This window comes from Bactrocera tryoni, chromosome 3 (assembly GCF_016617805.1).
Source record: "Bactrocera tryoni isolate S06 chromosome 3, CSIRO_BtryS06_freeze2, whole genome shotgun sequence".
Taxonomy (NCBI): Eukaryota; Metazoa; Arthropoda; class Insecta; order Diptera; family Tephritidae; genus Bactrocera; species Bactrocera tryoni.
In genome coordinates, this window is record NC_052501.1 from 37,674,747 (window position 1) to 37,690,039 (window position 15,293).

Below are 15,293 nucleotides of genomic sequence, written 5' to 3' on the forward strand. Positions count from 1 at the left end.
GAAAGCATTTTGATTTTTTGGTTTCGGATGATCCAGTGATGCTCTAGGCTGGTCACCGCACAACAACTTTTTTTCGAGGTGCCTGCAGAGATCGACGATAAATTCGTTATTCCTCGCTATTTTTCGATAAAACTTTTTTTAAGTATCCTTCAAATGTTGTACTTTCATATATAACAAGTAAAATAAATCTACAGCAATAATTTTTTCTAACGAAGTTACAGCAGGTTGAATAACGGTACCTCTAACTACCTGCGCTGAGTGTACAAAACTTTGAATCGATTTTCCCAAATATGTAATTTTTAAAGTCGGTGACCAGCCTACAGAAAAAACTACTGCATCGATCGTTTTGAAATTTTGTACAAATATTCTACATATATATAGCTCTCGAATGACGTCGAGTTTTTCCAAAAATTTTAATTTCTAAGAATTTTACAATAACAAATAAGTCGATTTTTTCGTCTAAAATCGTCATTTTGGCTTGAAAATGGTACCAAAAATTGAAAAATTCAAAAAAAACTCGACGTCAATTGAAAGATAAACTATTAAACTAAAGAAAGCATTTTGATTTTTTGGTTTCGAATGATCCAGTGATGCTGTAGGCTGGTCACCGCACAACAACTTTTGAGGTGCCTGCAAAGATCGACTATAAATCCGTTTTTCCTCGCTATTTTTCGATAAAACTTTTTTTAAGTATCCTTCAAGTGTTGAACTTTCATATAATAATAAGTAAAATAAATCTACAGCAATAATTTTTTCTAAAAAAATTCACGAAAAAAGGTCTTTTTTCGACGAAACAAACTTTCAAAAACTTAATTCTTTTTTTGCATTTTCGTGAAGTGTAATATCTTAAAAATATTCTCTGAAAATTTCACGTTGATCCGATAATTAGTTTTTGAGTTATTCGAGAAATAACAAAGAGAACTCGGGCACTTTAAAGCGCTAGTGTGAAACTTTAAACGCTTTTTTCTCAAAACTGTGTTTTTTGAAGCGGTGACAGCTGTAACTCGAAAACCGTTCAGTAGATTTTAATGAAATTTATGCAGCTTTTAGAATACATAATAAACTCAGGCCTGATCGAAAGATTTTTATTTTTTCGAAAATTTCGATTTTTTAAGACCAATTAACGTTGATTTTTTCGCAAAAATTTAGAAAAAAATTCCTGAGGCCGCCATTTTGTTAATTTTGAAAATAAAAAAAAAATCCTTCAATCAGGCCCGAGCTTATCTATTTATAAAACTAATTTTGATTGTCCGATTGATTTTAGATAAATCTCCAAGGACTTATGCTTGTCCTCCAAGTACCTTTTTTTGCAACACGGTCAACACAAACAACTATAACTTTGGATATTAAGTTTTTTCTTTTTGAAATTTTCGTGACTTCACGTCAACACGTCACGTCATAATGCCATATTACTACTTTTTAAATGAACATGATTTAATCGCAAAAAAAAATACTGAAAACTCTCATTTTTTCTGACTACCCCTAACCCCATAAATAAGTAAGCTACAGTAAAGGCAAAATCAAAAAAATATATATATAAAAAAAATATGTATATATATACATAGAGAAAAACAACGAGAAAAGGTCAAGAAAACCAAATTAAAAATTACATACTTACATATGTACATATGTATGTATATGCACTAATTCAAAATGTATACGCCTTAATATACTTAACAAGTAAGGAAGAGCTAAGTTCGGGTGTCACCGAATATTTTATACTCTCGCATGATAAAGTGATAATAATTTACATTTTTTTTTATTTTGCTGTAAAATTAATTAGATTAGATCAATTTGTGTACTTTGAGCATTGAATTGTATTTTCATTTCCTAATGTATATATTATACAGAGAAGGCATCAGATGGAATTCAAAATAGCGTTATATTGGAAGAAGGCGTGGTTGTGAACCGATTTCACCCATATTTCGTACATGTCATCAGGGTGTTAAGAAAATATTATGTACCAAATTTCATTGAAATCGGTTGAGTAGTTCCTGAGATATGGTTTTTAGTTCATAAGTGGGCGGCGCCACGCCCATTTTCAATTTTTAAAAAACGCCTGGGTGCAGCTTCCTGCTGCTATTTTTTCCGTAAAACTTGGTGTTTCTGACGTTTTTCGTTAGTCGGTTAACGCACTTTCAGTGTCTTTCAACATAACCTTTGTATGGGAGGTGGGCGTGGTTATTATCCGATTTATTCCATTTTAGAACTGTATATGGAAATGCCTGAAGGAAACGACTTTATAGAGTTTGGTTGACATAGCTATAGTAGTTTCTGAGATATGTATAAAAAACTTAGTAGGGGGCGGGGCCACGCCCACTTTTCCAAAAAAATTACTTCCAAATATGCTTCTCCCTAATTCGACCCTTTGTGTCAAATTTCACTTTAATATCTTTATTTATGGCTTAGTTATGACACTTTATAGGTTTTCGGTTTCCGCCATTTTGTGGGCGTGGCAGTAGGCCGATTTTTCCCATCTTCGAACTTAACCTTCTTATGGAGCCAAGAAATACGTGTACCAAGTTTCATCGTGATATCTCAATTTTTACTCAAGTTACAGCTTGCACGGACGGACGGACGGACAGACAGACATCCGGATTTCAACTCTACTCGTCACCCTGATAACTTTGGTATATATAACCCTATATCTGACTCTTTTAGTTTTAGGACTTACAAAGAACCGTTATGTGAACAAAACTATAATACTCTCTTAGCAACTTTGTTGCGAGAGTATAAAAATTTATCATACGTACATACATATATATATATATATTCTCATCCGTTGAGAGCATTGCACTTTTGGAATTTGTGGTCATCTACATCAGTGGTCGGCTTTCTTATAGCACAGCCAGTGAAAAACGCTACTGCCTTCTATCCTTTTCCTTTCTCATCGGCAAAATGGGTGCACAGTGAAAAACGTGGTAAAAACGTGGTAAAAGCGCAGAAATCAGCCATTTTTGTTTGTTTACATTTGAACAATGTTGCCATTGCCCAATACGCATGAGCACATCTTTGTTTTCAATTACAATTTTTTACAATATAAAATATCAAAACTGAAAACAAACTATTAAAAATAGTTTACATATTTATAAATAATAGCATTCGACTCTGATTTTGAGTTATTTTATGAAAATTTCAAACATATTGAAACATATTGAACTGATTGAATTATAAATGTTGATAATTACTACAGTGTATCGATATTGGCAACCCTGCGTTGTGAGAGAGCAATCTGCTGACACGTTTCCACGGCAAAAATCCAAATGTCGTGAATTCTCACGTCATCCCACGTCAAAGAGAGAAGGGAGTAGCGTTTTTCACTGCAGCTGACACGAAATTTTGCAAACTAACTTCACACCTACGCTTACGCTCTATCGTTCAGTCGTTATCGAGCCAGCAACGAATTAACGTCACGCAAGACTATAGCGCAAAACCAAATATGCCCTGCGAGAAATATTTTATGATTCTAATGCCTTTGGTGCCATGCAATGCCTTTTATGTTCCAAGTTTTTTAAAGATAATAGGGAATATATCCTTATAAGACATTTTGTTAATTTTCATTATGCTATTAATTATTTAGATTAGATGCTTAATTTTAATTCCAATTTCTCACTGGGCTACTTTTTTTTCGTGCTCACCAACACAGTGACAGATCCTCTCATGCCGACCACTGGTCTACATACACCCTGCCAACCACGGCTACCCGCTTGTGACAAACATTCCAATACAACCACACATTTTTTCTCTATGCACTAACACCAACGCACATTTTCGGGTTATTTTTTGTTTACCTAAATGCGATGAAAAAAAGTTTCTTTCATCTCTTGATTTATTTGAATGAGTGCGAAGGAGAAAACATTATTGTCAATAGTGACAAAAGAAAATCCCAAAAAGGGTAATAAAAAAACGATTGAAAGACGCATGTCATTCGTGATCGTACTATCGTAAAAGAGGCTCGTACAACAAGAAGGTAAGTGAATGATTTTTTTTTAATAAATTGCAAATAATTACTTCATTTGTTTTTATAGCATTGGAATTAGCAGCTGCAGCAATATCATCAGAAGCAGCAAATTTAAATTGTTAAGTAAGTATGTGAGAAAAAGTGTGTGTTGTTTCAAATTGGATTGCGCAGTTCAACATAATACGCAAAAATAATTACATATGTACATAAGTATGTATTTTATGCGTTTAAGGCGGCCTGCAAAATCCAATATAATATGTGAAAACAAATGTTTGTTTTATATTTTAAATAATCAGATAATTTTATTCTTTTATTTCAGATATTATTATGATTTTTATTTAATTATTCTTTCTTTTCAGATTTTATCACTATTTTTATTTAATTAATCTTTGCTTTCAGAGTAAATTCTATTTGTATTTAATATATTTTATTCTTTCAGATAATATTAATCTTTTTTTTCTTCAATGTAATTATTATTTATTTTCAGGTATTTGTCTTTTATAATATTTTTCCACTCTTTTATTTTCAGGTTTTAATAATTCTTTTCTTTAATTAATCTTTTTTCAGATATTAAATATTTTTGTAAATTAAATATACATATTTCTATTTATATAAATTGTAATACATTTTTTGTAAACATATAAAAAATAAAATAAAATAAAAATTTTGAAAATTAAAAAGTTTTGTTTGAAATTTTAAAAGTAGGAATCAAAAAATGCAACCCTGAGTCAGCTGTTTAAAATGCAACCCTGCATCAGCTATTTAAAAAGAGAAAATGCAACCCTGCATCAGCCGTCGATTGGGGATATTAGAGCAGGACAGATATACTTTTTTATATGCCACTGCTGAATGAGCGCAACAAAGATGTATGATCACATGTATACGTACGTGACTGGGTAAAATTGTCGCTCGGCCTATGTTAAAGTACACATGATTACCCAATGGATTACTTTCTTACCCACAGATTATCTGGTTTTTTACCTGCCCATGGTAGGCAGGGCAGCTTCTTCTTTACTGGCTACATACAAACAATTGTATATATTTTAATATACACTCAATCCTTTTTTTAAGCGATTTTTGGTTCTACCACTAATCGCGTAAAAAACAAATCTCGTAAAAATGATTAGTTTTCCAATATTAACTAACGAATAGGTTCCGAATATAAAAAATATCGCGTATAACAAAATATACATACAAAAAAATATTCAAAAACAATACAATAAGTTTCAAATTTCAGACTTATGATTTATTCATTCATAACAACATAAAAAATACAAAACAAAAACCATATATAAAAGAGAAGAAAATAGAAAATAGGTAGATTTATTGAAAAAAACCGTTGAATGCTGTTTAATCACTGTCATTATCCGTAGTGGAAATTATTCTTAGCCGCTTATTTTGATGGCCGGCGCTGATATCACTAGAATTTGTATCAGAATCAATAGTAAGAACTATGGATTGATGTTCTGATTGACTTAGCATCTCCGACTGAGTTTGCACCATAAATTCAGTTAATTTTGCTTGAATGCTTCTTTTTGGACCCAATAAATTCCGATGTAGTTCTTTATATCTTAACATGCAGAGACTCAATTCTTTTTGAAAAATTCGTGCACGTTCAGGCATCAGTATCATTTGCTACAAAATAAGTTTTCCAATTCTGCTGCAAGTTTAAGACCAAGCAAAAAACGAAAAAAGCAATCGCGTTAAAGTGAGAAATTCGCGTAAAAAAAGGAATTTGCGCTGCAAAAATAACCGCGTTAAAGTGAAATAGCGTAAAAAGAGATCGCGTAAAAAAAGGACTGAGTGTACTTAACTATTCTTATTGTACATACGTCTATATATACTCATCCGTGGGAGAGCATCTAAGTCAGGGATGGGCAAAGTCATAGCAGTTGCTAAAAGAGCGTAAGTGATCGTATACGTATACACACGGATTGTCACTAACACGCACAAACGAAGAGCGTAAAACAATAGCACTTACGTTGGGACGAACTTTGTCACAAAGCGATAGTGAAATTCGTCTGGTAATCAGAAGTCAAGCTGAATAGATCTGTACGCATTACTTTAAGATTTATGAATATACGTATCTGCGAGTACTCATATTGGATACATAAATATGGCAAAGTTAATATCGTTCAAAGCTGAGTGGGAATTCGGTTTTTTTTTTATTTTAAATAATTCTGCGAAGCCGCAGTGCCTGTTATGCGGAAAAATTTTAAATTTTGTATACAAGCAAAATTTAAAAAGGCATTTCCTTTCATTTCACAAAGAAATAAATAATTTATTAAACGAAGATAGGTTAATAAAGTTTTTTGAACTAAAGCATTCATTTATACAAAATGCTAATTTTATCGAACAAAGCGATTCTTCGGCTTTTATTAAGGCTTCCTGCATTATTTGATATACTTTAGCAAAAAGGGGAAGACCATTAGAGGATGGAAGGTTTTTTAAAACGGTCGCAATACCAGTGCTTCAATGTTTTGAGCAATCTGGAATGGAACTAGCGCGAAACATTATTGATATTCCGCTGTCCCGCCGAACTATTACTCGACGCATTGGCGATATTTCTAATTTTATATATTTGAATTTGAAAAAAAAATTTTGCTTCAAAATTTTATTTAGTTGCTTTAGAGGAAAGCACAGACATTCAAGATACAAGTCAACTTTTAATATGCATAAGGACCGTTGATGAAAATTTTAATATCTCGGAAGGTATGTTTTGTTTACAAGGATTATATAAAAATGCAACCGGGAAAAATATATTCAACGTTTTAGAACGACATTTTCTTTCATTTTTGGAAAAAGAAAAGCTGTCGTCCATTTGCACGGACGGAGCACCTACTATGATAGGCAAAAAAGACGGTTTAATTGGCCAGCTTATGCGCAACGGTATAAACGTATTCACTTTTCACTGCATTTTGCATCAACAGCAATTGTGTGCAAAAACTTTTAAGGTTGGAAAAGTAATGGAAATTGCAGTCAAAATTATAAAAAAAATTCGTGGTGGTCACTCATCGAAGGTTTCGGCAATTTTTGGAAGAAACCGAATCAGAATTTAGCGATGTTCTGCTTCACACAGAAGTGAGATGGCTTAGCAGGGCTAAATGTCTTGAACGCCTGTATAACTTAAAAGAAGACGTAATTTTGTTTTTTGCCGAAGATTCTTCTGTAGACCCCAAAGAAATAATCAGCAATTTAAATAATCCTGATTTTTTGTTAAGTTTTGCTTTTTTGTGTGACATCAGTATTTTTTTCTCCCAGTTAAATTTAAATATGCAAGGTAAATATAAATACATTTTTGATTTTTCAGTAGCTATGGACGCATTTAAAAAACGTCTGCAAATTCTTGAAAATCAATTTCGTTCTGGAGTTTTAGACAATTTTAAACACACAAAAGAAATTTGTGATCATTTTGATATGCAAAATAAATTAACAATATACTTCGACTCATTTAAAGACCTCAATCAGAATCTAAGTAGTAGATTCAAAGACTTGAGTAGGGTTAAACCTATAATTGATTTGTATAAGAATCCCTTCCTCTGTAAAATTGATGATCTTGAAGAACATTTACGAGAAGAGCTCAGTCAACTTCAGTCTGATGTTAACCTTCCCTTAGACCGTGGTATTGAATTTAGGAGAAATATTGAAAAGCACAAATATCCACTTTTAAAAAATGAGATTTTTAAATTATATTCTATGTTTGGAACAACTTATATTTGCGAGTCAACGTTTTCAGCAATGGTATATATTAAGAATAGGTATAGAACTAGGCTAACAGATAAACATTTAGAAGACCTGCTTAGGATAAAAGTATCAAATTTTTATTTAGATTATGATGAACTCGTCAATTATATTATATTATAGTGAAGAATGAATTAATTTTTAGTTAAAATTTTAAATTTAATATTTTTTCGGTAATCAATTGAAGTATTCTGTCCAAGCTAAATACATATGTATGAATTATTCATTATAAAATATTATTATTTTATATTACAAAATTACGTCGTACATACAAGTATGTACATTCGAATGTAGCATGCGCTACTTCGTGCAGCATAAACATTCTTATTCGACTTCTGCAAGCAGACTGATTATTTCTGATCGTTGATTCGCTTTGTCACACAGTAAATGCACTAACACAATGTCATTTTATGAGCGCCGTTTGGTTGTGGTAGATATTTATTATTATCTATTAAATAGATATTTCTTCGGTTATATCACCATTGATGCTTACATGGGCAGTTTGTTGCCAATACAGATTTCTTATGCAACGAATCTCTTTGTCATCTATTCCCATAGAATGAAGAATTTCCTTAAATTTATCGTATTTAATTGTGTCGAAAGCTTTCTCATAATCAATAAAGCATAAAAATACATTTTTTTGGACATCTTTACAGTTTTAAACCAAGACTTGTATGCAGAACAATGCCTTGCGTGTTCCAAGACCTTCTCTGAAGCCAAATTGCATCTTGCCTATTGACTCCTCACATTTCTTATATATTCTGGCGTTAATGACTTAGAAATATCTTAAGAGCATGTGACATTAGACAAATTTGTCTGTACTCACTACAATGCTTCGCATTATTTTTCTTAGGTAGTGGTATAAATGTTCATTTTAACCAGTCTTTTGGATATTGGTCATTGTCATAAACTTGGTTAAAAAGCTTTACTAAGAGAGTCATATTTTTGTCATTTATTAACTTTCAAATTTCAGCTGGAAACTCATCCCGACCTGTTGCTGTGTAATTTTTCATTGATTGTATAGCTCTCTCTCTATTTCGCTTTTCGTAACATAATTACCAGTTGGTCTGTGATGGAGATGAAGATTCTGGTTCAATCTACTGTCATCAGAAAAAACGTTTTCAATATATTTCTTCCTTATACTTTTTTTTTCATTTATGTAAAATACCACCTCATTGTTTTCATTTATGAGGATTCAGGACGGATTTTTACAATGAATACCTGCGGCTTCTTTCAATTTTTTGTGTAAGTGGAAGGTAGGAGGATGGAGTCATGTGTAGAAGTTCACGCAAGTGAGGAAAGTTCTCTGATCGCCATTCACTTGGGAGTGGCCAGAAGCGATTCTTTTACACATGGCTCAAGCAGCTCACTACTTCCGGTCTTTGACCAAGTATCCTCTGGGTAGCCTAAGTACATCCGTTCGAAGGCGAGCTAAAGTGAGAAGGCGAAGGAGGGTTTGGGACCCGCCACGTAAAAAGCTCACCCCAATGAAAAACCAACAGCAGCCTCGGATGAGAGACCCCCCTTTTGATGACGACCATGGCAAACGAAATAAGGACTACGAATTGAGGGCATGCACCTGGAATGTCCGGTCCCTTAATTGGGAAGGTGCCGCTGCCCAGCTGGTTGATGTCCTCGTAACAACAAAGGCTGACATCACCGCCGTCCAAGAAATGCGATGGACGCGACAAGGACAGAGACGAGTAGGTCCTTGTGACATTTACTACAGTGGCCATATAAAGGAGCGCAAGTTTGGTGTTGGATTCGTGGTAGGAGAGAGACTCCGTCGCCGAGTACTATCATTCACCCCGGTGAATGAACATCTATCCACAATCCGCATCAAAGCGAGGTTCTTCAACATATCGTTGATCTGTGCCCACGCCCCGACGGAAGAGAAGGACGATGTGACCAAAGATGCCTTCTATGAGTGCTTGGAGCGCACTTATGAAGGCTGCCCCCGCCACGATGTCAAAATCGTGCTTGGCGACTTTAACGCCAGGGTGGGCAAAGAAGGTGTCTTTGGCCCTACGGTACGTCGGTAAATTCAGCCTCCACGACGAAAAATCCCCAAATGGGTTGAGGCTGATTGACTTCGCCGGGGCCCGAAATATGGTTATCTGTAGTACTAGATTCCAGCATAAGAAGATTCATCAAGCTACCTGGCTGTCTCCGTATCGAAAAACTACCAACCAGATAGATCATGTTGTGATAGACGGAAGACACGTCTCCAGTGTTTTAGATGTGCGTGCGCTCCGAGGTCCTAACATCGACTTGGACCACTATCTTGTTGCAGCTAAGATTCGCACCCGCCTCTTTTTTTTTTTTTTTTGTGCCGGAGGGGGAATCTTACATAGATACTGCTACTTTGCTATAGCAGTATGCACGATTCGTACTGCCCGCTAGAGGTGCACCTCATTCGGGACCACGCCCAGTCAGTATTACTTACTGTTCTGGACTTGCGAAACGGTACGCCTACGTACTAAACCCTAACTCCGTCTCCTGTAGCTTTACTGAGGCCCTGTGGGACCGCCGTTAGGCATTTCATCGCAGGGCAAGCTTAGCCTATGGGCTCACGTCATTACAGCGATATTCGCTGCTCTAGATTCACTCCTTCTTTGATTTTCTGCTCTTCTTAGGTCATGGAGCACCCTGGCTGCCATCTTCTCCACTAAATTCCACACATTCCTCGAGTGCAGCATATACGTCACTATATTCTCTGGTGTTATTCGGTTGGATACTTCCTTTTCCAAAGATAGTCGCTCATTTGTATATTTCCGACAGTGGAAAAATATGTGTTCTGCGTTCTCGTTATTGTTACCACAGAAAGAGCAAGCTACCCCTTCCTCGTGGCCGTACTTATGTAGGTACTCCCTGAAGCATCCATGCCCTGTTAGGAACTGCGTCATGTAATGATCTACTTCCCCGTGTTTTCGTTCCATCCATGCTTGTATGTTACCGATTAAGCAGTATGTCCATCTCCCCTGGTTTGTTGTATCCCAGCGTGTTTGCCATTCGTTTAAGCTGGCTTGTCTTTCTACTCTCCGCTCTGCCACCGTTAGTTTCCGGCCGGCGCTTTTACTTTTATCATAGATTCGCTTAAGTTCGAGAGCCATTATATCTGGAGGCATAATTCCTGCTAGAACCCCGACAGCTTCCTTAGAAACCGTGCGAAACGCACTGACTATTCTGATAGCGCTCAACCGGAACACTGATTGTACCACTCCAGCATATGTTTTATGTATTAATGTCGGTCCCCATATAGGCGCCGCATACATTACAATTGATTGGCTGACCTTGGCCAGAAGAGCTTTCCTGCTCTGTTTCGGACCTCCAATGTTTGCCATTATCCTTGATAAGGCCATGTTTACTCGCGCCGCTTTTTCACACGCTTTTTCAATATGCATTTTATAGTTGAGCCTCGCATCAATCGTTACACCAAGGTATTTCACCGAGGATTGTGTTGCAATGTTGTGCCCGTCTATATTAAGCGAAATGGTTTCCAGTTTTTTTCTGCTAGTTATAAGAACTGCTTCCGTTTTGTGGCCGGCAAGTTCGAGTTTTGCACCCGTTAACCATTGCTTTATCTTCATTATCGTATCACTACAAATACTTTGTATTTGATGGAGCTCCTTAGCTACTATTGTCACAGCAATATCATCTGCGTATCCAATTATTTGCACTTCTTTCGGTAGAGGGAGGCGCAATATTCCATCGTATAGTGCATTCCACAGAAGTGGGCCTAGCACAGATCCTTGTGGCACACCACCCGTTACCCTATACTTTTTTGGTCCTTCGTCAGTGTCATAGAGCAGGATCCTATCGGCCAAATAACTTTGTATGACGTACAACAAATAGCTCGGTGTTTTTTTGAGCACTAGTGCACGCATTATATGGGGCCAATGGGCCGAATTAAACGCGTTTCTCACATCAAATGTGACGACCGCACAATATTCTTTGCTCCCGTACATCCATCTGTCTCCTTCAATAGCCTTTTCTGCTATACCTGCAACTTTCTTGATTGCATCAAGAGTTGAACGCTTTCTACGAAAACCATATTGGTTATCAGAGAGACCTCCCTCTCCTTCTAAATGATTTTCTAGACGGGTACAGATTATGCGCTCCAGAATTTTGCCCATTGTATCGATCATACAGAGCGGTCGATAGGAACTTGGTTCTCCTGCCGGTTTGTTTGGCTTCTGTAGTAGTACCAGCCGTTGTACTTTCCAGACCTTTGGAAACACTCCTTCACGAAGGTAGCGTGTGTATAAATCCGAAAATGGCTTAGGATGATAGCTGATCGCCATTTTAAGAGCCCTATTCGGGATACCATCTAATCCTGGTGCTTTGCTATTTTCAAAGCGCTCAGCAGCTTGAACAACTTCCTGCTCCGTGATTTCTGGCACATCTGAGACTTCTTCGCGATAATAATTTCCTTCTTCTTCTTGATTTTGTTGTGGGAATAGAGTTTCTACAACATTTTTGAGTAATGAAGGGCATGTAGGCGCTTGACATTTGCCACCTTTAATCTTTGACATTACAATTCTATAAGCTGCTCCCCACGGATTTTCGTCCACTTTTTCGCATAATTCTTTGAAACATGTCATTTTGCTCTTTTTAATCGCCTTTTTTAGGTCGTTTCGTTTCTTTTTGAATGCTTCTCGCAGGCTGTCACAATCTAAGCTGCCTATGTTTCGTTGAAAACGGCGCCTCGCTTTGTGACTTTCACTTCTCAGAGATTCAATTTCTTGATTCCACCAATAAGCAGGCTTTCTCTGCGCGGCTGTCCTCTTTTTATTCATAGCGGCATCACACGCTTTGCTAATGTGTTGTACCAACAATTTAGCCTGTTGGTCTATGTCATCAATTCCGTTTACGTTTTCATCCAGCATTAACTTATAAAGCTCCTCATCTAGGGTTTCAATTCTCCACCCCTTGGACTGCACCTTTTGGTGCCAAGCATTTCGCTGTTGAATCTTCTTGCTGATACTTAACATTATGGCTAAATGGTCACTTTGGGTATATATGTCGCATATCCGCCAGTCTATATATCGATATAGCACCCTGCTGGCAAAAGATATATCTATAATAGAGCCACGCCCATTCTTCTCGAAGGTGTTTTGTCTTCCTGTGTTAAGCAGTACTACGTCTAGAACACCAAATGCTTTAAGTAATGCGCTACCTCTCAGATTTGTGTTTTTGCTGCCCCATTCTAGCGCCCAGGCATTAAAGTCACCTGCAATTATATTAGGTGTAGTTGTCATCGCATCCTTTACCAAGTCGTCAAGTATTTTTTCATACTCAGCACGTGGTATACTTGGCGGTATATAGCAGCTGTAGAAATAAATCCCCCATATTTTGGCTCTTGTATAATATGCCTTGTCAATTAGTGGTTTGTCTTGCATCGTCTTATCTCCGAATGCCCATATTGCAGCCTTCTTTGTGGTGTCGAAAATCCACTTGTCAGAGTCTTTATTTTTATACTGTTCACAGATTAATGCAACGTCTATTTTATTTTCGTATATGTTTTAGGTTTTTTGAGCGCTGCTGTATATATGGGGCATTTCCGGCTTCCTATCTGATGGTCGATGTTTGTGCTTCCACTGTGTTTACATGCCTTGCAGGAAGGATTGTTAACACATTCTTTGGCGAAATGACCCTCCTCACCGCATTTAATACAGCACTTGCTCCTGTCTTCTGGGTTGCTGCATGCTTTCGCCACATGTCCATACTCTAAACATCTGAAGCATTTCTTCAGCTGCGCTTTTTCCCTGATTCTGCAGATGGACCAGCCGATTTTTATCTTTTGTGCTGCCAGTAGATGCTTTGCTTCCTGTGCATGAAGGCTTATGATAGCTTTTTGCGTGCCTGCATATGCATGTCTGATGCTTTTAATGCATTCTACACTAAATAGACGCAGCTCTTCAAATTCTGAACGAATTGCCTGTGCTATATCCTCTTTCGTCGTTATATCGTCCAAGTCTCGCACTTCCACTGTAATTTCTTGTGTTAGAGATCTTATTTGTGCCTGATCTCCTAGTATCTTCACTATCTCCTCTCTATATTCCTTAGTACTTCCTGTCTGCGCTTTCTTTAGCTCCAACAGTATCTCACCTTTAGATGTCTTTATAATTCGTGAGACATTTTCCCCAAGCACTTGCAGGTTTTCATTCTGCTTAACCGCCCGAAGCATGTCTGCGTAAGACATGTCACCGGTTTTTGCTATAACTATTGCTTCTGGTCGAAGGCGTGGTACGGCGTTTTCCTTCTTCTTGTTTTTATTTTTTTGGGCTTTACTTGGTATCGTGATCCAGGTTTCTTCCCTTGCTGCGTCCTTTTCTCCTCCCCCGAGATTTCTGCTTTCTCCTGCTTTCACACTTGGTTCCTCATGCGTTGTTTTAGTCCTTTTTGGAGGGGTTCGTCGCTTTATCTGCTTGTCACGTGGTCTTTTCGGTGTGACTTCAGCAGTCGTCTGTTCCATAGCTACTCTTCTTCCTAAGTTAGCTTCCCTTTGTCGAATATGGTCGTCTTGTGCACGGGTGTAGCGCTTCGATATTTCGGTAAGCAGTTCCCTCATGGGATTGTTGATAGTGCGCTGTGGCGGATGCATCATATCCGTTAGATTTTGTATCATATCTCCAAGTTTATTCATATGATCACGTTGCGACTGTGCTTCTTCCAATATCGGGGTGTTCTTCTGCAGCGTTGGAGGTGATGATTTCGACCTCACTGGTCTTTGTGCGGAGAGCACCTTCACTGGCGATCTAGCCAAACGCGAGGCTTTTTTAAAGGGGTCTACTCCTGACATCGTACATTGACTCGTGACACCGCTAAGCTTGTTGCTGCTATTGTTGTTGTTGTTTGTTTTTTCATTTATTGTCTCCATATATCAGTTTAACCAGCGCATCGTGTGCAGGGGGGCGGGCCGAAAAAGACAGGAACGGGTATACCCTCGGGGGCTATGCCCCTACCCCAGTTCCCTGAGGCCTGTCCTACGCTTTACCGGTTCCGGTAAACTCGGACGAACCGGCGCTCGCCCGGAGCAACGCAGTCTACTAGTTCTGCGCCCAATGTACACTTCCTGACCAGGGCCCGAAGGGGCTGGTTACTGATTCACATCGTGGCTGACACTTCGGCAGAGCTGACTCACATCACCCTCTCCACACCACCAGTGAAAACAGCTGGTGATGCTTCTAGGGACTCCCAGTACGCCCCGGTATGGACCGGTCTTATTTACAGCCGCACCTAACATGGTGAGCAGACGCTGACCAGGAAGCCGCTCATTTTGAGTCCGTCGCGCCTGGATTTTGGTCGGGCACCTACCGAACGATTTTCTACTCGTCTTGCACTCCTGCTCTCTGAGAGCACTCGTCAACAACTCGGTATAAGAGAACTGTGGGACGGCATTTCAAACTCCTTACGTACAGCTGCAACCGAACCATTGGTTTTCGGAAAATGCAGAAGAACAGCTGGTACGACGAGGAGTGCCGTGTCGCAGCGGAGAGAAAACAGGCTGCCTACCTCGCAACGTTACGATCGACCACAACACGTGCGGGATGGGATGGATACCGAGAGTTCAAAAGGGAAGCGAGAC

At 37.9% G+C, this 15,293-nt stretch overlaps 1 protein-coding gene across 1 annotated transcript; it reads right to left on the minus strand.

The window, feature by feature from the left end:
- Positions 1-8,153: 8,153 nt before the first annotated feature.
- On the minus strand, positions 8,154-14,507 carry LOC120770144. The gene is made up of 3 exons (XM_040097333.1): positions 13,313-14,507; positions 11,706-13,205; positions 8,154-8,248 (listed from the first exon to the last, which is right to left on the minus strand). The coding sequence occupies exons 1-3, from the start codon at positions 14,505-14,507 to the stop codon at positions 8,154-8,156; spliced, it is 2,790 nt and encodes a 929-aa protein (XP_039953267.1).
- Positions 14,508-15,293: the final 786 nt, after the last annotated feature.